The 27158-nt window shown below is 37.5% G+C and overlaps 1 protein-coding gene across 8 annotated transcripts in view; it reads left to right on the plus strand.

Moving 5' to 3' along the window:
• Positions 1–27158, plus strand: part of LOC109059809 (RNA binding protein fox-1 homolog 1) — a 234599-nt gene that overhangs the window by 97780 nt on the left and 109661 nt on the right. The window contains exon 1 of one of the 8 annotated variants that reach the window (XM_042725680.1): positions 21423–21563. The exons of 6 other annotated variants lie outside the window; for them this stretch is intronic. In XM_042725680.1, coding sequence (XP_042581614.1) covers positions 21459–21563 — 105 coding nt within the window. In that variant the 5' untranslated portion in view covers positions 21423–21458. One more of the 8 variants, XM_042725685.1, reaches the window with a different exon arrangement.

Below are 27158 nucleotides of genomic sequence, written 5' to 3' on the forward strand. Positions count from 1 at the left end.
TTAACTCAAAAACTTCAAATATAAATTTCAATGTAAGACCTTGTGTTATTGCTTAGAAAACTTAGTGTTTTAGCACTAACCTGATATAACCCATATTTTATTTCAGACTGGACACTAATAACAAACCTTTTTGTAAATCCAAGTTACCATTTATCCTCATTATTTCTGTTATCTAATAACATGTTGCAGAGCAAGGATTTGTCCAGCTGTAACAGAATAACATGAAACCAGAGATATCCTAAAAGGGCTGAGACAAGAAAAGAAGTTTCTAGGTGGCTCAGATTGGCTTGCCTTTCATGTGGGTCCAAATTGGAGTCAGTGTAGGCAGGGAGGGGTGAGGGGAAGCTCGCACTCCTCATTAGGCCCCTCTCTCTCCTCAGGTTGACCAGTCTCCAGGCCTGTAATGAGCTGGACATTATGCACAGCAGAGGGGGAAGCAGGTGAGCCGCTTGTGTGTCAGAGAAACATCACATCCAAATGCTTCATAATGAGAGCCAAAACCTGGCCCAGGATGGCCTATCTGACAGCACAATATCTGTGAATGATGCCTTAATTAAATTAATTGACTCATCTCAGTGTTTTTGTCAAGGTTCAAGAGACACTGTTTTGCTCAGCCCCATCCCCCCTCTCTGTCAAACAAACATAATTTGTAAGTCACAATGTCTGCTAGCGGGGTTCACGCAACTGTTGGACAGCCCTGTGCGGTTTGTCAGCGAGATGAAGTTTCAGGCAAGCCATCAGTGATTAAGCGGCTACAGGTGAGCATTTAAATGATGATAGGAGTTCCTCTAGAAACATGGGTTTGACAGTGGCTCCGCCTGAAATCGCAAACTCTTGGAGCAGCTACTTCTTTTGAATGAGTTATTACTTCATGACTATTAAAAAGTATGTTTTGTCATATAATCCAAATGTGTTGTTATTGTCAAAAAGATACAAATCATTAAGTGTGTAGTGCCACAAAAAGTCATTACAAGTCAACAAAAAAGTTTCTGACTGCACAATGAAATTCAATCCAGACTAGAAAAGTTTAGCAAATATATATATATATATATATATATATATATATATATATATATATATATATATATATTTTTTTATTTTTTTTTTTTTTTTTTTTTTAAATAAACTGCATGGTGCAAAATGGTGCAAGGTGCAGGTGATTTAAAATCTAGACAAGCACAAGCAAACCTTTGCTAGAGTTTTTAATAAATTCAGTGAATGGTCAGCAACTTTTTTTATAATTTGCATGTAAAATATACAAATATATATTTAAAATTATACGAAGTGTTATATGAAGAATTATATGAGTATTCAAATTATTTATGCACATCCTAATTATATCTTCAAGTGAAAACTGAATATAAAAGATAACGCCCCCCTTCATTACTGACGCTATGTCCAACAAGCCATGTCTTTAGGTTGTCAGACAGAGCAAGTTACTTTTGGTATGAAACAAAGTCTCAGCTTTCAAATTTTCAAACAATAAATACAGATTGCCTGTCAGTCAAACTCTCGGCAAAGGGTCAATTGTTTAAAGAACACTTAAACAAGTTTTAAAGTACTTTGAGCTATTTTTTAAAACTATTTACTCAAATGAACTTGACATTTAATTTGATATCTTGCCACAGTGGGTCATGGGATTTTATAGGTCAGTGGAATGCGTGAATGAGCATTTGAACTTAGGAGTGGTAACATTATTGTTTTCATTATGAGGCTTTCAATGTTGTAGTCCATCCTTATTTAACTATGCATTTGAATGAGCCAATATTGCCATTTTAAATCTGTAGCTGTATGTCAAAAGCAGGGTTCCCGTTTTGTTTTCACCTAAAATCATTACAAACCTGACTTTTTTCTTCCATGGAACACTAAAGATGAACACTAAAGTCATTAATCACCAAAAAATTTGACATCTGCTGTTGGTGTGTTCATGAATATGAATATAGAAGTGTCTTATTTGCAAACAAATCTTTAAAAAACTGTGAACTGAATCAACTGATTCGTTGAAAAGATGCGAGCTGAAAGAAGGTTTCCTCCATGAATCATCAGGACATGGAGGGCAAATGTCAGGATTTTTTTGTGAAAATATATTTAGACTTCAGTCCCTTTCTCTTCCAATATAGCACATGAATCGTAAAGTGGTGCTTTTTCAACATATTCTTCAAAAATTCAGGTTTTGGGTTCCATAGAAGGAAGAAAGTGTTAAGAAGGTAAATAAATAAATGATGGAAGAAGTTTTGGTATTAACTGTTCTTTTAAGAATCATCACTGTTTTATCCACGGATTGATAACCCTCATTATGTCCCCTTGAGAAAAATGTAGTTAGTAGTCAATCAAGTAATAGCCAGAAGGTTTTTAGTGAGATCATAATGAAGCATGTACAGCATGGATTATAGTATGGATTACAGTCTCGTTTCATTCCACTGTAATAGAACATTTCACGACGACCACTGAGCCTTACAAAATGCTGATTGATTCTGATTTATGAGAGCTTGCGTCTCAGGGACTTGGTGAAACCAAAAGTATGTTGTGGCTGCATTAGCCTTTGCAGATACACTAATCATACACAATTAATAAATCATTGCTAGTTCAGTTAGTAATTAGAGAAGGGAGGCTACGAAGCACTTGGAGCCGTGAGGTAATTAACAGGCAGGAATCTTAATGAAGAAAAGGTATTCTAAGAAATTCACTAGTGCTCACAGGTTAATTGTGCAGTTTAGTTATTAATACAACGTGATGACAGTAAGCAAAAAAATAAAAATAAAGACAAACAAAACAAGCTCAGTTGGAGGAAAAAAGCCTCGCTTACAGTGATGACTTCTGCTCTGCTCCATTGCTGCAAATTTGCTTCAATATTAGCAAAATTTTGCTGACAGGATGCAAGCTGTGAGGGAGGCTTAAAGTTTCCAGACACTCCGGCTGTGGCACACACACAATCTCAGCACAGAGGGCATCAGCTCCCTCTCCCCAGCATCCCTCATGCTTAGCGCCTCACAGACACACACACACAGATATACACACATGCCATTTGCTAGGAAACCTTTGAAACAATAGGGAACATCATTAGCTCACTGGAAAGCCCAGCACAGATTGAATAGGCGAGGAGAAAGGGTGTTGTGTCAAATAGTCCAAATGGAAAAGGCGATGCCCATGGGGAGTGTTGCTCCACCTCTCATTCTATTGATGTGCAGAGAAAAAGGATGGCACTGGGGAGCAACAGAGAATAGCTCGTATCTCAGCGCAGGCCTCTTCTAGGAGCCCGTTATATTACCAGTCTATTTATCCCAACAAAAAGCTATTCAAAGTACTCCGTCTGATGGATTTGCGAGACTGGATTTTCACCATACTGTCAAAAAATCTTTTTAACTATTTTTCCCGCCCTTAATTGCACCATCAATGCATGACAAAAACTTAAATCAAACATTGTGAACATCTGTCATCTGTCTTATTACTTAAAGGGATAGTTCACCCAAAAATGAAAATTATGTCATTAATGACTCACCCTCATGTCGTTCCAAACCCGTGAGACCTCCGTTCATCTTCGGAAAACAGTATAAGATATTTTAGATTTAGTCCGAGAGCTTTCTGTCCCTCCATTAAGAATGTATGTACGGTATACTGTCCACGTCCAGAAAGGTAATAAAAACTTCTTCAAAGTAGTCCATGTGACATCAAAGGGTCCGTTAGAATTTTTTGAATCATCGAAAATACATTTTGGTCCAAAAATATCAAAAACTACGACTTTATTCAGCATTGACTTCTCTCCCGGGTCTGTTATGAGCGCGTTCACAACACTCCAGTTTGATATCCGTTTCGCGAACGAATCACTCGATGTAACCCGATCTTCTTGAACCAGTTCACCAAATCGAACTGAATCGTTTGAAAACGGTTCGCGTCAACAATAAGCATTAATCCACAAATGACTTAAGCTGTTAACTTTTTTTTTGGTAAAAACATGGCTGACACTCCCTCTGAGTTCAAATAAACCAATATCCCGGAGTAATTCATTTACTCAAACAGTACACTGACTGAACTGCTGTGAAGAGAGAAGTGAACACCGAGCCGAGCCAGATAACGAACGAAACATTGACTCGTTCTCGAGTCAAGAACCGGTTGCATCGGTTTTTTCCGGATCACCGGTAGTGATGGGAAGTTCTTTTCTTTTCCGCGAACCGGTTCTTTCAGACAGTTTGATTCAATAAACCGGTTGCCGAAAACAGTTCACCAAGTTCTTTTGCGCTCGACGTAATGACTTCATTGGCGATGATTGCTATTGATTCAAGCCTTCGGTTTACCCGCGCTCATAACATCAGCACAGAATCGGTTCAGAATCAATCACCAAAAGAACCAGTTCGGTTCAGATGCGCTGTGTATCAGTCTGAATCACGCATGCGCAGTATCATCAGCTCCTCGGTTCTCGAACCGGACGCATCCGACAGAAACGGTTCTTGACTCGAGAACGAGTCAATGTTTCGTTCGTTATCTGGCTCGGCTCAGTGTTCATCAGTTCAGTCAGTGTACTGTTTGAGTAAATGAATTACTCCGGGATATTGGTTTTATTTGAACTCAGAGGGAGTGTCAGCCATGTTAAAAAAGTTAACAGCTTAAGTCATTTGTGGATTAATGCTTATTGTTGACGCGAACCGTTTCAAACGATTCAGTTCGATTTGGTGAACTGGTTCAAGAAGATCCGGTTACATCGAGTGATTCGTTCGCGAACCGGATGTCACTAAACTGCTGCAGTGTTGTGAACGTGCTCCTAACAGACCCGGGAGAGAAGTCAATGCTGAATAAAGTCGTAGTTTTTGATATTTTTTGGACCAAAATGTATTTTCGATGCTTCAAAAAATTCTAACGGACCCTCTGATGTCACATGGACTACTTTGAAGATGTTTTTATTACCTTTCTGGACGTGGACAGTATAAAGTACATAAATTCTCAATGGAGGGACAGAAAGCTCTCAGACTAAATCTAAAATATCTTAAACTGTGTTCCGAAGATGAACGGAGGTCTCACGGGTTTGGAGTCATTAATGACATAATTTTCATTTTTGGGTGAACTATCCCTTTAAGGAGCCATGCACACATTTTTGCAATCTCCTGGTTTTTCTCTTGGTCATTGTTTGTTTTTTTTGTTTTTTTTTAGTACAAATATAACAAAATCTAGTGAGGCTTATGTTTAAAACAAGAAAAAAAAAGAAGAAGAACTTGCCAGTGGGGTATAGAAAAAAAATAACTGTTCATGCACTAGCATAGCAAAGTCTGGGGTCAGTAAGTTTTTTTTGTTATGTTTTTTGAAAGAAGTCTCTTATGCTCACCAAGGCTGCATTTACAGTATTTGCTAAAAAAAAAAACTGAAAATACAGTAATATTGTGAGATATTATTACAGTTTAACATAACTGTTTTCTATTGTAATATATTTTAAAATGTTACTTATTCCTGTGATAGCAAAGCTGAATTACTCCAGCAGTCATTACTTCAGCCTTCCATGTCCCATGATCCTTTAGAAATCATTAAAATATTATTTTATATCCTAAAATATGCTAAAAATGCAAAATAAAATAAAAAAAAAGTGATGCTTAATAATTTTTTTTTTTCAGGATTTGTTGAATAGAAAAAAAGAAAGCAACAATATATTTTTTGTAGCAATTTAAATGTCTTTACTGCCTTAATGCATACTTGCAGAGTAAAATGATAAATTTAGTAATTTTATTTTGTTCTGAAAACAAGTCTTATTATCTCACTCAGTTAGTAAATGTATCCTCTCAAGATACTAGACACAAGATTGATTGGAATTTTTTCTTTTTGGGGGGGAATTAATTTGAACACTGTTTAAGCAAATTAGCAAAATAATTAATAAACAAGCACACACACACGGTGGTCTGGAATCTCACTGATCTCATTGAGTCCGTCTCATTGATTGGCGTATTCTTAGTTTTGAGTGTTTCCTGCCGCTTCTGAAGCTAATGATCTTTGGTTGCGTCCACGTGCTTCTAGCAGTGGCATATGGGTGTAACGTGCAGAGCAGAAGAGCAGAGATATGCCGCAGCTCTGCATTGTTATAGTGGGACCTAAAGAAACAGAATAACAAATTCATGCTGCATGTCGTGCTGTAAATAATTTAGTAGGAAGCTGTCCACCGCTTCGGCTTGTTTGGTTTGCTGACAGCCATGTTTAATAATACTCTTATTTACTGACCCCAGAACTTATAAAGTAGCACTTCAGCGAAGACCTAGACATTAAAGGGATTTGAAGAATAAAAAGTTCTCTATTGTGCAGGGCTGTTTGTGTATACGATGACTTGAAAAATCAAATGTGCTGTACCTTGGTCTTCGGGACTGTTGGGTTTTGACAGTTTGGCACTTTTTGATCACTCAGGAATAAACCAGTGCGCAAAGTTCACAGTGAAACCGGGACCAAAATAGGCTCTTCCATACAGCATGTGTTGAGACCTCTGAATTTTTAAAGGCAGATTTGTCGACTATGAAAAAAGATGCGGTAAAAATGACAGTGTGACTATGAATATATTTCCCCTAAGAAACGGACAGGGGTATTAATCAGAATTATGGGAACAGTTGATAGGCATAGAATAATACTTTGATCCATAAAGATGAGGTGACATTTTTACTCTCACTCATCTCATAATTTATTAAAGAAATGTTAAATTTGACATAATCGAGTCCATTAAATGAATAACACTAAATAAGTTATTATATCAATATCTAATGCCTAACCTTATATCATTTTCATTGCCACACATATTGCATGAATTATTTCTCAAAGGACAAAATATTCCTTTGGAGTCAGAGTGAATCCTTGGGATTAAATTTTGAATATTTCTATTCCTATTCCTGTCTGTTGCTGCCTGAGAATGCTGCAGAACAAGGTCATTCTGCAATTTTGCAAGGTCTTTCATCCAAATTGAGTGAACCTTTAAGCTAACCTTGTAAACAGAAGTTGAAAAATAAACAACTCAACGAAAATATAAGCCACACAGTTTGGAATGCTCAAAAAATGATTTCTGTCAGCAGTAAATAGTGCATTTGGAAACTTGCGTGAACAGATTTCAAGCAAAAAAGCCTGATAATAAAGGCACTTGGTGACCATGACACTCAGATATAGAGCCACAATAACCTTTATACTTTTAACTTTGAACACTTAACAAGATTTTTATATGTATTGTCAGGATGTAAACATTGTACAAAAACATTAGCTCGCTACACATTATCTGATGCATATACTAATTAAATAAATGTAATTATAAAACACTTTACTGTTTTTTCAGTTTCTGTAAATGTGTACAGGTATGTGCGGACTCAATTAAGATAAGAGCACAAGGATGTAAGCATAAAAAGTTTGTGTGTTGGAATGTGACATTTGTCTAAACATTAATTTAATTAGCTTCAGCTTCTCTGTGGAACTGAGACGGTAGGTGCAGACCAGAAAAAAGGAGCGAGAGCTTGATGTGACAACGTCTTTTAATTGTACTATGAATTACAGCAGTTCTCTTTTAAGCTACAGGTCACCACGTGCACCTCCAATCTTGTCAGACACAGACACTCATTTCCATTAAGTGCGGCCTGCACACAAGACTGCGGTGAACAAAAGATTAAATCCATTTAACTTCTCAGCTCTATTTTAGAAACAGCAATTCCAGCTCTGTCACGAAGCCCAGCGGAATGACAGAAAACACTGCCTATCTGAATTAAAGATAATGAAAGATCATTCTGCGGCTACAAGCAATAGTCTGTGATGATCTCCCACATTCTGTCGGGCCTCTTTTTTTTAAAGGGAGAACATTGTATAATTTGTAATTCGTCCGTGTAGAATTGAGCAATTAATGAGTGATGGTGGGGGGTGGGGGGGTCTCAATTGAAATATACTTTGCTGTTCTGCTACCCCTGGGCATTTATTTCTAAAGTTTGTGTTTAATCACACAATCTCCACCATGATGGTTGTGACAGGTAATTTCCGTAATGCCGCTGACAAAGATGGATTACATGGAGGCCTATTTGATCCCATGCTTTTGTGTGCCGGCGATAAGACCAGGTAAGGGTTATCTTAGTATGAGTGCTGGCACGATATAGCTACCTAATAAGTCCCAGGATAATATAGTGTGAATGGTAAGAGAGTCGTTGTGCACCACAAGAGGAGTAGCCTTAAAAAAGAAAGAAAGAAAGAAAGAATGAAGGAAGGAAGAAAAATAGAATGAATGTTTCACATTTATTGGTGGAAACAGACTGAGCAATACCTGCGGTCAATGTTTTTTTTGCGGGGTTTTTTCTTAATCATTGGCAGTTTTTTAGGCAGTAGTCATTTTTTGGCCATATTGATCTGTTTTTTTATTTAAGCATGAAGCTAACAAAATGTATTAAGGTTTAGAAAAAAAAAAATATTATTTGCCAGAAAGGTATACTGTAAAAAAAACATTAAAAAAAAGCCTTTCTAATTAAAATTTCATGATTAATTCAGCGTGTGGTGTGTGGAGATTCTAAGAAATCCACATGGTGAATTTTGCATCGATGTGTTACCTTGCTTTGTAATTAACTGTGAAGTTAACTTCTGTTATAGAAGTATAGTAACTTCTGAGTGAAAATTATACCATTTTTTTCAGTCTAAGACAAACTATAAAAAATGTAATTAAAGTAGTTCTATTGCAATCAGTTACTGCTTAACAACAACAATTCATTAAAATGTTTAGTTTTTTTTTTTTTTTTTTTTTTTGTATTGTATTTGTATTTGTATTTTCTAAGCCACTTGTCCTGTATTATTTATGTTGATGTTGTTATGTTGTCCTATTATTTTAAACAGGGTTCCCACGGGTCCTTGAAATCCTTGAAAGTTTGTGAATCTGAAAAAAAAAAAAAAATCAAGGCTCTGGAAAGTTTTTGAAAATAAACATGCATAGATACAGGTCCTTGAAAGTTCTTGAATTTATTTTGTGCAAGAAATTTTCTGGAAAAAAAATTCCATATTATTCCCTCTGATCCGCTAATGTGTCATTCCGCCAACACTTTGTGGCCTATGCCTATGCTTGCTTGATTTACGTTAGTTAAGTGCATTTATGCATTACGTTAAGTGTTACTTTGTGTTGTACGTTGCCAGGACGTTCACACGCACACAGAACTATTACGATGGTACCTCAAAGTTTCACAGACTCACCACAAAATTAATGTTGAATTGCTTTGCTTGTTAAGATAATGTAAACCCATTAGGCTAGAAAAACTTAAAAGCATATTCATATATCTTAAAACTTACATGAGCCTAAGCTCTTTTCAATAAAGTCTATGCAAAATAGGGTTGCCAGCCATTCCGTATAGCCTAATATGGAATTGTCACGGATTTAAGGCATCAGAGAAGCGTTCTGTATGAAAGCTATATGGAATTCAGTTTGTACTGTATTCGCAGGCATACGCCGTATGGCCATCTAGACCATACAAATAACAAATTAATCTTTTTTTTTTGCACAAAAAAATTGTTTGAATTGTGAATGTAGCCTCTCAAGGAAGGCTTTAAGACCTTACACAATCCTCTGCCACCTGGTCGCTCCCACTTCACAGCGAGTGGGGCTCGCGCTAACAGCAATCCCTTTCACCACCCGTGTTTTGGTTTTGCCAAATCAATTTGGATGAATGCAAAGAACGTGATTATTGATCATAAGCACAACATCCAGCTAGGCAAGAAAAATGCAATCTACCTGAGGAAAGACATCTTTCAGTATTGTAAGTTAATGTTGTTATATAAAGAAACAAAATTTGGTTATAATATAAATGGATGCAATATTAATGGATCTCATTAATATTGAAGAACAAATTCAAGCACCAAAAGCAGTCCACACACTCCAAGTTCTCTTTAATTGAAAAATATTAATTTTCATGAAATCATTGGCTATATGGTTGCAATAACATTTTAGTTAAAAATTTTTAATGTCATTGTTTTAAAAAAAAAAATGCTTTATTGATTGAAGTTTCATAGACGTTCAGTTGTTATCCTTTCAAAATGTTATGCCATATTGTAGCCTATGTAATTTCACAGTATATTTACCTCCTGAATTACTACACCACTTGTGCAGTCATAATTCTATAGAGGTAAAAATTTATTCAGGCCGATGCTTTGTGTATAACATGCGTGACATTTTTTGTATGACATTAAACTTTATTTTTAGAATAATTGTACATAGGTTAAGCAAAACAAATGTGATTATTTCTGAGAACCTTTTATACACCTTTTATACACATACTTAACTGTAGACATGGAATAACATACTCTGTGGTACAGAACAAATATTTTGAGTGTCCCTTTTTCTGTCCCCATTTCCCTATAAAGAAACACAGTTGTCCCTTATTTTCATTTTCTGAAGTTGGCAACCCTAATGCAAAAGTTCATATCAGATCATTTTAGAATACAGTATAGGATGTACTGAATATTCTTCAATTTTATGCAAAACAGAAATACAACAAATAGAGTATCAGATCTCTGTCATATGGCCAAAAATAAATGCAAAAAAGTATTGACACAAGAAAACTGTGTATCTTAAAGAGGTCATATGATGCAATTTCTCTTTGAAGTGTTACAAGCTGTTCATGAATAGATACGATCCCCAAAGAGATGTTCTTTATAAAAGTTAAGACTTGTCCACGCCCTCAAGTCTGTCGTGTGTGACGCTGTGTGTTTCGTTGTGAAAGTGAAACTACTTTGTTTGGCCTTCCAAAAGAGAACACAACTAGAAATCAGTAGTTAAGTTGTATTTACAACACTGTTCCAGAACAGTTCGACCCGAATATTCAGATGTGTGCAGCTCATTTTATGGAGGACTGTTTCCTGGTAAAGAAGCCTACAATGCTGTCTACACACAAAGGCTGTTTCTATAAAGTGGGGCAATTCCAACTTTGCAAGGACAGTCTGGTGCTTCTGACTCACAGCCTGTTAGTACGTTTTTTTTTTATATTTAAAGAATTTGCCACTGATGATTCAAACGCGAGTTTTGAGCAGTGTGGAGTGGCGCTTGTTGTTTCTCGTTTCTCTGATCACAAATGCAGACATGGAACCTGGTTTTGTGTTTACGCGGCGTGATAACACAGTATAAGTCATTATAAACAGTAATTATGTCCCCTCTGGATGCACAAATTCCTCGTTTGTAATGGGTTTTATTGGTTTTTTTCTCAACGCGCCGGGAGACGGCATCACAGTATGGTAAGGGGTGTAACATTTCATCAGCCAATCACAATGCACTGAAAAGCTGGCCGATCAGTGTATACCTCACTTTCTCAGAACGATGCAATTTGTAAAAATCAACGCCTTTCAGAAAGGCGGGGCATAGAGGAGCAATATAATGTACATTATGTGGGAAATAATGTTTTTTGAACCTTAAACCGCATAAACAAATTGCATTACACCAAATACAAAACATTATGTTCTTTTTAGCAACGTCATATGACTCATTTAAGGTAACACGATGTAACCTTGTTCTCACTTGAAATGTGTCCCCACATTAAGTCCTTGAATTTGAGGGTATTGGACCTGGAAAGTCCTTGAAAGGTCCTTGAATTTGAAGTTAACCAAGGTGTGGAAAACCCTGTTTAAAGATGTTAATTAAGTTTTTGACCACAAGTGTTGCTGGATCTCTTTCCTTCAGGTATTATGTTTTAATCCACACACCTTGTTGAGTGGGTACAATTACGCAGATCCACTATTTCACATTTATTGGTGGTTAGATGCAGTGTGTGGCTATTTCCTGTTGTCTCACACTCTGAGAGGAAGTGAAATGCATTCCATACGGGTGTGAAACCTTCATTGGAATGCATCAGGCGACTAACGCAATAGTTTTTAAAGGCGTCTCATTGACTGGAATGATATCTAGATGCTTGCTTTTCTTTTAAATTGGAATCAGTGATGGAACAGTTGGAATATTAATGCTTTTCTGAGTCGTTTAGCATTTATGGAGCTATGGCAAAGCAACATGAGTCCCATTGTGGGCCTCCTGTAGTGTTCTATCTTCTCTGTGGTGCATTTAATAATTGGTACTCATTTTCATTCCTGCCACCCTAGTAGTTCAGCAGCTGGGTAATTACTGCAAGCCAGCTTTAAGACTATGCATGTCAGAGCATTGTGTGTGTGTGTGTGTGTGTGTGTGTGTGTGTGTGTGTGTGTGTGTGTGTGTGTGTTTTCCTCAACATGTTCACCGGATAATTCTACCCATTTCTGTCGGTCTCTCTGCTTGTTTCGCAATTCACTTATTAACACCTTGCATTATTTGTAACACACAATATCATGTTACATCACGTTAACCCTCGGATTGCATCCCTCAAGAAATGCTTGCACTCAAGAAGTGAATTTATCTCTGTCCGGATAGAGCTTGATCCCATTTGCCCCTGGGCGACAGAGGGCTGAAAACTCCGGACAAGGCCTGTCATAATAAGACACTGACATGATGTCCAGATGTAATCTACAGCCTATAGTTGAGCTCATTGTGCATTGCTTTGAGGAAGCTCAGACTGAACTTCTTTTTATGCAGCACTGGAAAGAGGATGTTTCTTATACATCAACATAATTAATCAGGAGAGAGCGTGCTCCCTCAATTAACACCACAGGGAAAAGTGGAATTGGCCTCTTTTTGTATGTTGTGGCAGATTTAAGGACCTTTGCGGTGAGCAAACAAATGGAGAGGCCTTTAATGAGCAGCGTGAGCAGGGCTCCAGACAAAAAATATAATAATAATTTAAGTGCCACAGAATAAACGTGTTTCCTTTCTTTTTTCTTTTCTTTTTTTAAACACTTTAACATTTCAGTCATATTGTCATGTCTTTATGTCTCCCCTCTTTTTTACAGTATCAGCATTTTAATTCATCTTGTAGATGTCCTGGGAACTAAGGTTCACTTAAAGTGGGAACTAAACATCTTTTCCTACTTCAGAACTATATACAATCACAAATAATTTTTTGTTACACCGATTCTGTGCCAATACCATTGACCATAACTATGTCAGCATCACTTAGCCCATGAGTGTAATTTGGGCTCCTTCTCAATGCATCCTGTAAATGTTGTCATATGTCTTGCACACATCCAGTCAGTTTTTCTTCATTAGTAACATGCAATTATATACAGTAGGAGCAGTGGTGGCTGGTGGACAATTTTCTAGATAGGGTGCCACATCCAACAATTTTAGTATACATCCCGGAATGATTTATCCCATTATAACAAAAGGAAAAGTATTAAGACTTGAAACATTGTAAACTAAGATAATTGTTTTACCAAGTTCAAGATTGAGGATGATTCACAGAAAACTATATATTCTGCAGGCTGCAAGATAAATTAAAAACTATTTTTTCCCCTTTTCATCATTCACAATTTGTGTATACAGTGCAACAGCAAAGACCGTGAGAATTATTCTTTTTATTTATTATTTATTTATTTATAGAATTATACAGAATTATTTATAATAATTCTAATATATCTTTTTATAATTATTAAACAGAGCAAAATACAAAGTAAAAAAGCAAATAAAAACATTCTGAATTTGTTGAATGTGGCAATCTGAAGGCTCAACATGATCATTGAACAGCACAGTAAGCGTGAGTGTTGATGCCCGTATATAAACTCCTGTATGTCACTGTAATTGTCTTTACTTCCAGTCGTCATCCATATAAACTTTACTAGTGAGATGCTGGTTTGCTTTATCCAGCCCATACAGACTAATCCTCCTGATTTCATATTTCTTATTAACAGAGGCATGTTTGTTCCCACCAAATCACTACAAAAGTCAAGTTAGTGCAAGACCACCAAAGAACTTTAATGCCATCCCCCAAATGGCACACATCAAGTCCCTTTCCTAAATTCCACACTACATACATGCTTGTGGTCTTGCGGACTTACAATGGCCCCCGCGATCACCACCTTTGCAGCCACTATGCGCCCTCGATGCACACTTCTGCTGAGCCTGCACTGAGGCGAGCTCCACAGCAGACTTCACCAGACAGTCGCGGTTAATTAATTAAATCATTGCATAAAGACATGTACACAGAATAGCTCTCGTGCTAGGCTTCTTAACTAGTGCATTGTGCATTCCGCTCACAGTATGGTGGAACATACCAACTATACAAACTGTAGGGGAAACCTAAACTGAACCATTCACTACATATACTACAAGCAGTGCTGTTGTCACTGCTGCAAACTCCCATATATACAAATAATTCTTCTAAAATTATAATTTCCAAGCAGCCAGTAGGCCAAGTGACTTCCGGACCCCATTGACTTTTATTGTATGGGCTTTTTTTTTTCTTTCAAATCATCATCTTTCGTTTCACAGAAGACAGTAAGTGATGCAGGTTTGGAATGACAAAGAAAAATAAATGATGACAAAATTTACATTTGTTTGGATAAATAATGCCTTTAAGTAGTAACATTGCTAATATGTTAGAATAGGCTAAATCTAGCAGAAGTTTATTTAAAGATTGCTTCAGTTGGTGTGTGATGTCCGTAATGGTTTTCATCAAAGATTTTGTTCTGTCAAATCTCATAAAACATCATGACGGTGAAGCCGGTTTGTTTGCCTGTACACACTAAAAGTAAGAGAAGAAATGGTACCATCTGTCCTCCTTTTAGTAAGACTGACTGGCTCCGAAGTTCAGCACTAACATCAGACATTTTGATATAATTTGCCAGCTGCTGGGTTAGCTTGCATTTGAATTCCAGGTGCCATGGCGGGTTGGTTGTGTGAGCGGGTGTATGAATGAGCAGGGCGTGTCTCAGAGCAGCAGCTGATGATTACAGGGAGTGGTCTCGGGAGACAAGTATTCCTCCAATTGTTCCTTACCTCACGCTGCCACTTAAATGAAGGCGAGTCCCTCCGGAGGGCCTTTGCTCTTTTGCAATCTTCATAAGGAAGTGGGAAGCTAATTAATGATATGCTAATGACTTCAACACAGCATCCTTTCGCAAGACTGTCTCAATATTGATGTACTCGGACCCGCTGTTGTATTATACCGTAGATGGAGACGTCAGTGAAACCAGTTAACTTCAAATGTGGCTCACAGCTCACTAGATTTTTTTTTTTATGTAAATATTATTTGATATTATTAGTAATATTTAGTTATTTTATATTTATTGAAAATACAAATACCATTATGTTTTTTTACCATTTTCCACCACATCCTTTGTTATCGTTGACAAAATCAAAACATGCTTTGATAATGAATATTTTTGTCAGTGAATTTTGTTGGATTTGAAACGGTTCTTATTAGAATGGCAGAACCCTTCCACTAATTATAGAATGTCTATATAAATGTAACACATAAGCAGACTGAATCCCTTTTATGTCATTTATGTCATCGTTGGTAAGGTTTTTCATTACTGGTGTGAATCTTTCTTTACGTGGTGTATGTTTTTCATTTTAACTCACTCAAACCAAGACAGCGCCATGCTCAGCGGTGCAGGACTTTCAGAGCTCCACATATTAAGCGGTTAATTAATGGACTCCTGTCCACGCGCCTCAGTCAGATCTGTGGTGGAGGAGGCCCACACGTCAGCTCTGATGGATCGTGGATCCGTCAGCTCCGAGGCTTTTCCTGTTGGTCGGTGCTGAACCGTTACTGCATGTGACAGCCCCTGGTCCTGTCAGAACGAATCGCCCCCTCCTCACGGGCTCTGCAGCAAAGGAAAGTGACACGTTAATGGAAGCTAAAGCACTCTAATGGCAGTGCCTGGTGAAAGCACGAGGAAGTCATCCACGGCGTTTGCCCCAGCTCTCTAAGATGTCGCTCCGAATCGCCGTCTGGGCATAAAGAGCGCATACCCTCCACACGGCCCTGTCCGCAACCCTTCCCCTATCCCTGTTTGTACAAACATCCTTTTAGTGCTTTGGGGTTTTTTAATAGCCCGTATATATTTGCTCTGGAAACCTTTGGGGTTTCGATTATGAGCCGAAGTACTAATTGGTAGAAAAACACTTCAGCATTACTTATGATTCTAGCACCCACAAACATCTAATTAGCACTCTACCGCTAGCCTCCATCTTTTCTGAGTGTTTACCTTCTATTTAAAGGATATTCTGTTTCCATGGTTTTGGTTTTTATATATGGGAACACTAGAAGAGAGAAAAAAGGGAGAAAATAGAAAAAAGAAGAAAAGACACTGATTCTTTTTTCCCCGCACGTTTCTACAGAGATGATTAACGGTGAGATGTGATAGTTTTTGTTGCCAATTAAAAAGACAGCAAAGTCTTAATGCATTGAAATGAGCGCAGATCAGCAGCTGCTGTCAAGCCAAAGCTGGGGGTGGACAACTAGCGTCTCTGCAGCTTCTGCTCTAGGTAACCAGCTGTGTGGAGGTGCTAAGGATCGCTTGCCTCGTCCCACCCAGTAATCAATTTGCAGGCCCCTAGCGCAGACAGCAGCGGGGTAACAAACGACTCGCATTTCTGTTGCTTCCAGACGCACACTCAAGTGCTAATGAAAGGCAGACTCAGCTGCCATGCAATCTGCCTGCACTCCTCATTGCCCCCGAAAGTCCCCCATGCATTGGGCCCATTGTCTCTGCGCCATCGTATTTTTGCTGGAGCCCCATCTGTTTCCGTAATTACTGTCATGTAAACTGACTTTTCCAAATTGTGCGATGTGCAAAGTAAAAGAGCGGCAAGGAATCTCTGATTAGCCTCCCGGCGCTGATCGTCACTGATGTGGCCGTCTGTGGCGTTTGGAAAAGTGTCACATATCAGGAGACGGACGGTTTGAATTCCTATGCAGTCCGTAACCGCGCCAGACTTCTTGCCTTGCCGCGGTCCCGGGTTTCTATTTCCAGCCCCGAATGGAGAAAATATATCACTCCTATTCGTTTATGGCATTTTTTATTTTATTTTCCCATTGGAAAAGATTGGAGAAGTTGCCTACATTCAAACAAACAATACTATTTACATTGAGTCTCAGCCATCACAGCCCCAACGCCTGGCTCATCGATTCTCTCTCAGCCCAGCTAGATAATGGCTGATTTTTCTGCACAAAACCCATCACACTGTGGCTGAGGATGTTAGCCATCATCCTGATTTAGGATTTACATTAAGCAAGCTGGGATCGTAATGAAAAATAACACTAACAATGACCAAGCCAGCTCCCTGCAATCCACCTCCATGTGACTTCATCAATCTTCCCTACACGTTCAGCACCTGCTGCAGTCCTGTCAACTTCCTGACACGGGGTGGAGGCAGCCAGTCCTTCCTTATTAGTCTGTCAGCGATGGTGATGCTCACATCGGGTGCACAGGCTGAAATGGAGCCAGGGCCTGTAGCTCAGCACCCTGCTACTGAAATACACCCAACCTGATCCTAAATGACAATGTGGCAAACACTGCCACAGCTCATTTACTCAGACACTCAGAGGGATCTAAACACACCAAAAGTTGCGTTGCACCTCCGAAAGCTGCTGTGGTTTGTCACAAGCTTCTGAGGGATGTGCTGTTTGTCATTTGTATATGGATTTTCCTTGTCATCTCTTTGGTGTTTTGCCCTCTAAGTTTGATGATGAGGTGATATTAGTTGTCATTTTGATCAAAAATATCACAAGTACTGTACGTGCTGCTTGTTGTTTAGCAAAACAAATCTCCATCTTTGACTTTATTTTCCTGTTGATGCATATTCGAGAGCTTGTCATTAATAATAAAAAAAAAACCATAATGGAGACCACCAACCATGTTCCCTTTTATCAGGAGAGTCAATTTGTTGTGGTGTGGTGGGAAGCAGTCTGCTTTAGGGATTTGTATTCGTGTTTGTCATATCTAACTGATAACGCCACAACAGAGCGTCAAGCATGTATTGCAAATGAGCAACAGCAAAGAAAAATAAGTATTAAGGATTAGCCACTGACAAGTATTTTTTTTTTACTTCAGGTGCATATGTAACAGGCCCTTCTTATTAGTGTTGACATGTATCACGGCACAAAATAACAGTTATTACACAGAGCTCACTTCTTCTGTCAGTTACCAAAGCTATAAAATGTCTGTGAAATTCAATCTAAACAGTAAAAGCTTGAAATAACCGTGAACTGTTTTCCAGCTCAGGGTATGATTAAATTTTCTTCTCTTCTTAAATGGTTTCTTCCTTATTCTGGGGTAGTTTCTAGTGTTGTTGTGCTGTTATATAAAAGCACATATTGTGGAAATCGTTTAACAGCGGTAATACTGTATGTTCAGTTCCCTCTAAGTGGAAAAGGGCCAATTTTTTATTTTATTTTATTTATTTTTTTTGGCCAAAATATACTTTCTATCCAAAGCTGTATTTATTTACTTTCCAAAATTGTTCATGGTCTTATTGTATGTTATTCTGTGCATGTTAATCTAAGTATAACTTTCAGCAAATTGTAATAACTTTCTCCGCCTCTGCTGATGTAACCAAGGCTGTGCAGGTGGGGAAAATAATATTCGCCAATGATATTATTGCTCACTTGACACAATTCCAACAAATCCCAATGGATGCCGTGAAGTCCCGCCCTACATGACTTAATACTGAATTTCTTTTTCACTCAGAGAAATGTCTTAAAGGGATAGTTCACCCAAATCAAATATTCTGTTTTTAAGTACTCACACTCATATCATAACAAACCTGTATGACTTTATTCTATGGAACACAAAAGAAGATATTTTGAAAATACTTTTGTTTCTTATTTTTTAATATGTTTCATAGAATTTCATTGTTTAGGAAATAAACAGTTGAAACATTGTTTAAAATACCTTCCTTACTGTATGTTCCATAGAAGAAAAAGTCATGCAGGTTTAAAACAACCATGAGTAAATAATGACCGAATTTTCATTTTTGGATGAACAATCATTTTTAATGCCAGTAGATATGATGTAGAAGTATGTAGCAAACTGTTATCTAAGTAACCTAAAAACTTCACCAGTTTTCAGCATGGCAAAGATCAAAGCTTTCGCTCATTTCGGTATTAATAGAATCGTGCTATTCTTTGAATGAATTTGACATTCGGCAGTTCTCCGGTACCATGCAATGCAAAAAGAAAAAGCACACAAGCTTTAGAAACGTTGTTGCTTCTTCCCTCCACCCTCTCTCTCCGTCTTTCTGCCCATCACAGACAGACCAATAACACAATGTACACAAGAAATCTGAGAGAGAGCCATCACTGACAAACAAAGAGATAAACCAGGTTTCTCTCTCTCAATATGCAGTCCCTGCTTATTTATTCAGTAAAGGCGAAGACAACAGATGCACTGCAAAGGGCAACCATGCCTCATCACATGTCAAAGGCACAGTGACATGCAGCGAAATAAACACTACAATCTGAGATGAAACGCTGGCCGAATGCTCTTTTATTTATTAAAAAAAAAAAAAAAAAGATGCACTGGTTGGCAGGCCAGTTAGTATTTTGTACTCTGTAGCATCAAGACAAGAAAAAAAAAATTGGAGGAATGCATGAGGGAAGGCTGAGAAGACGTCTATGGATGGGGAGGGCGAAGAAATAGACTTGCCTTCAGGCTATGAGTGGGGTGGAGAAGAAAAAGAGTAAAATGGAGCAAAGCAGTCTGCTGCCCTCTCCATAATACATGTCTGCCGGCTCCTCAGAAGCCCTTTTTAATTACGGCTCCTCGTGCAACATAGAAAAACATTGATTTTTATGACTCCGCTCTTTTAAAGTAACAAGGATATGAAATCTTGTTATGGATTTGCGAGTCACCTTAGGTTGTAACGTGGCGCAAAGAGAGAGAGAAAAAGATTAAAGAGAAAGAACATGAATAATTCAAATTCCTTTTCCCCCTACTGTATATCTTTGCACTTCCTGCTTAGACCTTGGTCGGCCCGTCGGTTGAATATCAGTTGTATTTAACATTTAACAGCTGTTAATGAATCTACAATAAAGACCTTGCTGCTGATAGGAAGATAAGGCCAGAGTGCTTTTAAAAGAAGCTTGATGAACAATAAATTCAAACATTTGTGTGTAGTTTAATTAATTATTTAGTACCTCACATTTGGCCTAGTGTGCACACAAATGTTCTTTTATTCAGAGAAGCATATACTCTCTTGTGTTGCCCTTATATGTCGCTGTCTCAGTTGGCTGAACCTTTTTGTGTGTGTGTGTGTGTGTGTGTGTGTGTAAGGCTTCCCTTTCACAAATAGTTACTGATATGGCTCATCCAGTCATTTTATTTTATTTCTTTGTATTTTTAAAAAAAAATCAACTTTACCAAATAAATAAAAAAATCACTGCATTTCACAAAAATACACAGTTTTCACCAGCATTGTTTCAGGATGTATGCAGTGAATGTATCCCCCTCCCCCTCTTCCAAAAGACAAGCTTATTTTTGATGCAGTAGCTTCAGAGGGCTTCTGGATCAACTACATTGTAAAATAGCCAAATATCAAATTTATTTTTTGGAAAACATGAACAAAATGGTTCAGATGGTTCATACTATGATTACACTTTCAATTCTGCACTGATGTCAGTGATTTTTTTCTTTTCTTTTTTTCTGTTCAATATTTTGCATATCAAACATGTTTTTGATAACAGTGGTCTAATAGCAAATTACCACAGTTCTAGTCCTTATAACAATTACATACATGTTGTCACGTTTTCACAGAACTTCTTGTTACCATGGTAAATGTAAAGCACATATGTTAACATCTAATTATGTTTTACAGAAATTGTCATGCTATTTTATATGCTAATAAGCTTTCATACAGATATATTTTTATACATGTTTTTATACTGTTAGGTGAGCACAGGTTTCTCCCACATACGCATTTCCCAAGTTTAACAAATCACTTTTTGCAATCTATCATTAACAGAGATTTTTATTTACATTATTTGTGTCAATACAGAATGAAAAATTTAAATAAACTTTATGGATACCTCAGCTGTTAGGAGCTTGTGATAATAATAATTCTGATAATACAAATAAAAAAAAAACAAAAAAACGTTTGGTCTATTTTTAATTTAAAAAGAAAGAAAGAAAATTGTGTACTAAGTCCAACTGAACCACAAAGTGCAAATAAATATTAGCTATCCATTAAAGGGTTAAATTGTTCCTATTAAGGTTAAATTTATATATTACACTAGAAAAAAAAAAAAAAACGTTTTACTCAATGTGCTATAAGACAAGCTTCATCCAGTGATGATCCACAGTAAAATCTTTTATTTTGTTTGAACAGTGGAATGGTAAATAGTGTTATAAGTGATATCAATTCAGTAAAGGTATTAGGTTGGACAGGTCTTCCTCACAGCACAAAGCATTACAGGCTGATATGAAATGATTTTAATGGAACACAAATGTGATGGCAGTTTGTTTACGTGCTGAGTTCATTTCTGTGCGCGCGCTTTGTGTCTCCATAATAATAAATTATAAGAACAATTCAGTTTCACGCAAAAAAATGGAGAGATCCCCCCACCCCCGTTAAAAATGAATGTGTGATTTAGGATTGGCCCCCGCCCCGCATCTCTTCGCCTCGGAGATTCAGCTGCTGCTCAATGAAACAGACTGTGCGCCCGGACTCCTCTGACAGCGAATGGAAAACCAGACCCGCTTCAACTTCTCTACGTCCAGTCACCAACTCTCGCATCTCTCGCCCGTCGGTGAGTTTATTTACATGCGCGAGAAACGGACTGAATAGAGTTTCTTGCTTATTTACTAGGGCTTTACTCAAATCATCACGGACAAAACAGACGCGCGCTGTGTTTCGCTCACCACCGGGACGCTCGTGTTAATTAAAGCATCCACATTCGCTTGTAGCCGGTATTCAGCCGCGTTTGCGCACACTCCGTTGGCTGCTTCAAGGCTTCGTTACAGCAACCGATCCTGCTAAAGCAGTCTTTAAAAACCCGTGAAACTCGGCGGACAGGACAGGACGAGCGGACGCAAACACGATGCAGCATCCCTTGACGGGCGGAACGTGCGTCGCCCTGCCGAACGTGGACATGTGTCCGCAGCTCTCCTGTGCCTTGACTTTCATGTACTTACAGCAGGTGAGTGAGTGAGCGCGCGCGCGCCGACGTTCCTCTCCGAACCCGCGGAATCTAGTGCGAATATGCGAAACGCAGTTTGTGGCAAGCCGTTTTAACATGTATTCCTTAGAACCTACTGCTATTACTTTTTAATAGTAATTAGTATTTTATTAGTTAGTGATAGTGACTATTATGTTTTTCAATTTGACTTGTAAGTTCATTCGATGCTTGCTCTTTTTCTGTTAAGCTAGTCGCTAGTAATTCATTAGGTGCTAGTATAGCTATCCTTTGCTATAGTTACCATCACATTAAGTAGTATATATACCAGGCACTGGTACTATTTATTAGACATTAGTATATTTCAGTTGTGACTACCAAGTATAATTGAACTTTAAAGTACATGTAGCTGTCTGGGCTAGTCATTAGGGAAGACACGAAAAAGCAACTGTAACTGTTGAGGTAAGTTATGTTAGCCAAAACAGTTGGGATAGTTTCTTTTAAGCGGGTGCTAGTAACTAAAAAGACTAGTAAATCTGGAATACATAAAAGTCACTATTAGTGACAGTAGCTTATAGAATCCAGTGAATTTGTGAACTTGTGAAACTTAAAAAGTTAGTAGTCACTGTTTTACCGGATTACTTAATGCTAATTAAATAAAATTTTCAGTTTTCAAGCGACAGTACTTGACTTAATCCTAAATGAAAAAATGTATTTCTCTTATTTATCCCTTCTCTTTCTATCTTGCACTTATTTAAACAATGCTTAAAACTTGTTATTACGAGCACTTCCTGTGTCTGTTTGCCTCTTTAACTCTTTCCACACCATTGGCGAGTTATCTCTTCTTTTAGAAGACAATGCTTTCCCGCCATTTACGAGTTTTTACAGCTTTTCGTATTTTCACTGTTATACACTCGGGGGCGCTATTACACATCTTCTGAATGAGTACAAAACCTCCCGAACAAAAACACACGTGAACAGGACGGAGAAATTAGCAATCTCTTATGTTAACAGATGCATATTAAAAATAATGCGATCATCAGCAGTAGACAGCATATAAATGAAAACTTCATAATGTTACATAGTAAAATGTTGATCCAGGAAGTGGTATATGTCTGTGCAAGCTTTGGAGGTGTTGATGAAAGTGATTAACTGGATTTATGCTTTGATAATCATACTGAATATTATCCAGATGTAGTTTTTGATATAAATTAGATTTTCTCACCTTTTTGCTCAAAACTATACATTTTTAGGAAACCTACCTATAATTAAATGTTGATAAAAAAAGAATGCTTTAAGCTAGAATAAAACAGTAGAGGATCTTTATTTTGGTGCATTGCATATTCAAATATTCATACAGCAAAATATACTGGAGGCCATAAAATTTTAGTGAAAATTCTCAAAATCGCTGGCGGTGGCTGGCAACTTTTTTCAAAAATCCTGGCAGGGAAAGAGTTAAGAATCGCTTTATGTATTCCCTAATTGTAAGTCGCTTTGGATAAAAGCATCTGCAAAATGACTAAATGTAATGTAATGTAAATGTACACAGGTACTAGTAACATGAAAAATAGATACTAGTTAGTAAGGAATAAATGTTCAAGCAGCTTGCCACAAATGGCGTTTGTGAGTGTGTGTGTGTGTGACCAAGTGTAAGTGGAACACAGATGAAAGTGGACAGTGTGGTAAGAGAGGGATTGTGTCTACTAGTGTCACTGCGTGTTGGCGTTCTGGTCGTGCATCTTTTGTGAATCATCTGTCGCTATTTAAGTTTGTGTATGATCTATTTAAATCAATAATCTGCCATGTCATCTATTTTGAATAAACCCTAAAAGTAGTCTATATATAACTATGCATCCTAAAATTGTTTAAAAGGGTGTGAGCTGATGTTCCACTTCTTGGGAGAGATAAAACTCTTTGTGTGGTTTTACTGTGTGATTAACAATTCTGCTGACTCTTATGACTTTGCTACATGATATCCTCATGTGCTCAGCATATTGTGTGTGCATGTGTCTGTTCAATGCATTTTGTTTGCTTTAGTTCTTGATTATTTTTATTTCTTGATGTTTGTGTTTTTTATTTTTTATTTTTATAATTACTCTTTTTAGATCATATTTAAATCTCTTTTATGATTAACTTGGATCATATTGCAAAGTTTTAAAAAAGTAATTCACATTAATGTGCTAGACTGCACCCTTGGGCGTCTTTTCATTCCCTGATTATCTGATACACTTGATTGACATCAGTGCCTTTTCCAAACAGTGAGTCGGCACCTAAAGTGATGACAATTCAAGGGGATTTATCAAATCAAAAGTTAATCTAAGGTATTGATCAGTCATCAGATCCTATGTGCCAGTGCATGTCTCTATCCAGATTCGACGTGACTGAGATCAGTGATCTCATTTAACTTTCATCTGTCGCACCGAGCCACCATTAACCTTCAGTGACACCTCTAACCTTTGCCTTATCCAAATTGCATTCCATGTCAATTTAATTGCAAATACATCTGAGTGATAAGCATATTTTTTTCTAACAAAGAGACAGGTTTTATTTTTCTAATCAAGCCAGAGTATATCAGTCATTCATTTCTATGGGAGAAAAGATTCTCATTTTACTGTATGATACTTCAGTACCAGGTTGCATTAAGTGAAGAATAACTGTCATTTTATTAATGTTTCTTATCATGAAAGTTGCTTTGTTTTTATATATCAGTGATTTTGTATTGCTTTAAATTTATTTTATTTTATTTTGTAAGTCTGAATTTGTATTTGGCAAAATCCTTTTTATTTTATTTTAGCTGGGATTGGTGTTGTAAGATCATTGCGACATAGAGGTTGATTTATTTGATTTTTATTTGCCTGTTTCTCAAATATTTATGTGCCTGCACAAGCATTTCTGTTTTTCCATGTGTGAGTGTGTGTGCGCGTTCACGTGTGCTGAGTGAACTGGGAATCTGGGTCTTTGAGACTATTTATAGCTGAGATGCAAGACATTTTGAATAAATCTCACTACAGCTGGGGTCTCATTCAGGACTAGGCACAGACAACGCGACAATGCTTTTTTTTTTCTTTTTTTTCTCAATTTGCTCAATCTTTACATGTGGGTCACGTGTACTTGGCATGCGGAATGATGTTGTCTAGGAATAGCTTATGTTTTATTGTGTATCAGCAGGACCTGTAAGTTTGAGTTCTTATGAATTGTTTGCATCCATTGGCAGAATTATTTTCTTCAACGCAAGTAATTAATTTACAGGAGCGTCTCTCAGTGACAGCTTCATGTCGAACAGAGATGTTTAATTATTTGCTTCTATTAAAAGTCCCAGCAGTCAGTGCATATATAGCATATGTTATCCCTATATATGTGTGTGTGTGTGTGTGTGCACTTTTCCCAGCACATTTACTAACGCTGCTTGTCTGCGTTCACCCTCAGGACTAGGGCGTTTTGTACAGTGCCTGTGTTAGTAGCGGGGCAGGTTTAAGCAGCTGCCAGATAGACCTCACCTGACCCTTAAAGCCGGGGGCGTCCTGCACCCGCTCCTATCTCCCTCCTGCCACAGGACCCCAGCCTGACCTGGAGTGGGCGTTGTGGGAGGTGTGGTCGCCTGGTCTTCACGGCTAAAATCAATCCGGCCCAAAGTCACAAGGCTCTTGCTTTCTTTCAGCAGATCTTTTACGGCCCCCATCTCTCTCTCTTTCTCTCTCTCTCTCCGCTGCTCCCATCTGTGCTGACTATGCGTAACTGCTCCTCTCTCTTTCCTTTCCATTACATCTGCTCAGTGCTGTTCATTTATTTAAGTACCCAGCGCACCCATATACCATCATGCCTCCTGGACACTGTTTCTTTCTCAAAAGGCTCATGCATCAAAGTAATAAAAATAAAAACCACGATTCAGACCATGTGACATTTTGTTGCAGTGTATGTTTGTGCAGTATGACGAAAAAACACATTGGGGCTAGTCTATCCATATAATTTAAAGCTGGTGTGTGTGTGTAAATACTAGATATTTATGTAGCATAATTCATTTTTCACTGTACATTTTGTAACAGTAATTAGGTACAGTGCTGATAGAGTTGGAATGCTATACTAAATCCTAAAAATAAATGGTATACTTAATTAAAATACCCTTTTAAAATTAAAATATACTTTTAAATGAATAATAAATTAATTTTATTATCATAAACGTGTTTTTATCTGGCTTTTATAACCTTATATTATTTGAAAGACTACAAAGAATGTTTGTAGTTTTAAAATTCATTACTGATTTAAAAAAAAAAAGTAAACTGTAGGGCTCTTTAAAATGAATAAAAAAAGTAAAACACTTAAAAAATAAAAATAAAAAAAAAAACAGGTTACCTGTAACAGAACCTTAGATATGCTCATATATTCATGAAACATTTATGAAAAACTTCAATCATTTATGAAAAACTACAGTCATGATGTTGGTCTTGTTATGTGTCAACTACACTTTCAAAAGCAAGTCTTGTGTCAATTTAAAAAGTGCTGCTTTATTTCATTAATGGCTCTTTTGGCTTCAGTATGTATGTTATTTTTTCCCCCTCAGTCTCATCAAAAGAGTAGTGTTCAGATTTTATTTAAATTCAGACATTCGCCAAATCAAATTATGGTTAATTTATTTCATTTTTGAAATAGCATTGGAAATCAGTTGCTTTTTTTCCCCAGGTAAGCATGACACTTGAAGTGATTGATGCTACATTTCAAAAGTATTTTAAGCGTCAAAAATAAATCGGAGCTCAGACCTGAGAGTGAACCTATGCTTTCAGTGTGCTGGGGAAATATTCTGAAAGGGCAAATATGCAGAGAATGACATAAGCATGTTCAAACAAAGACAGTGAATTTAACATTTAACCTTCAATTTGAAAACCGCCCCATCATAGATGCTGTACTTTGTGTGTGTGTGTGTGTGTGTGTGTTTTGTTTTCTGAGCTAATATGATCTTTTCAGTCAAGATGCATTAAAAGCTAGCCAGAAAGTTTAATTTGTGTTGTAGCATGGCACTGAAATCTATATCATTGGCTCTTTGTGTAGCACTTCATTTATTCCATCCACTTCCCATCTCGCAGCCCTCAGCGAGTCGCTGAAATGAGAGATTGGTCATGTCATCAAGTCCTGATGAGTTTTCAAACCCTTCAGTAAGCATTGACAGGCAGGTAAAGGCCAGGGCTATTGCGCTTGTCATGGGCCATGACTCTAAATGATCACATCCTTTTGTCT

Source organism: Cyprinus carpio, chromosome A3 (assembly GCF_018340385.1).
Source record: "Cyprinus carpio isolate SPL01 chromosome A3, ASM1834038v1, whole genome shotgun sequence".
Lineage (NCBI taxonomy): Eukaryota > Metazoa > Chordata > Actinopteri > Cypriniformes > Cyprinidae > Cyprinus > Cyprinus carpio.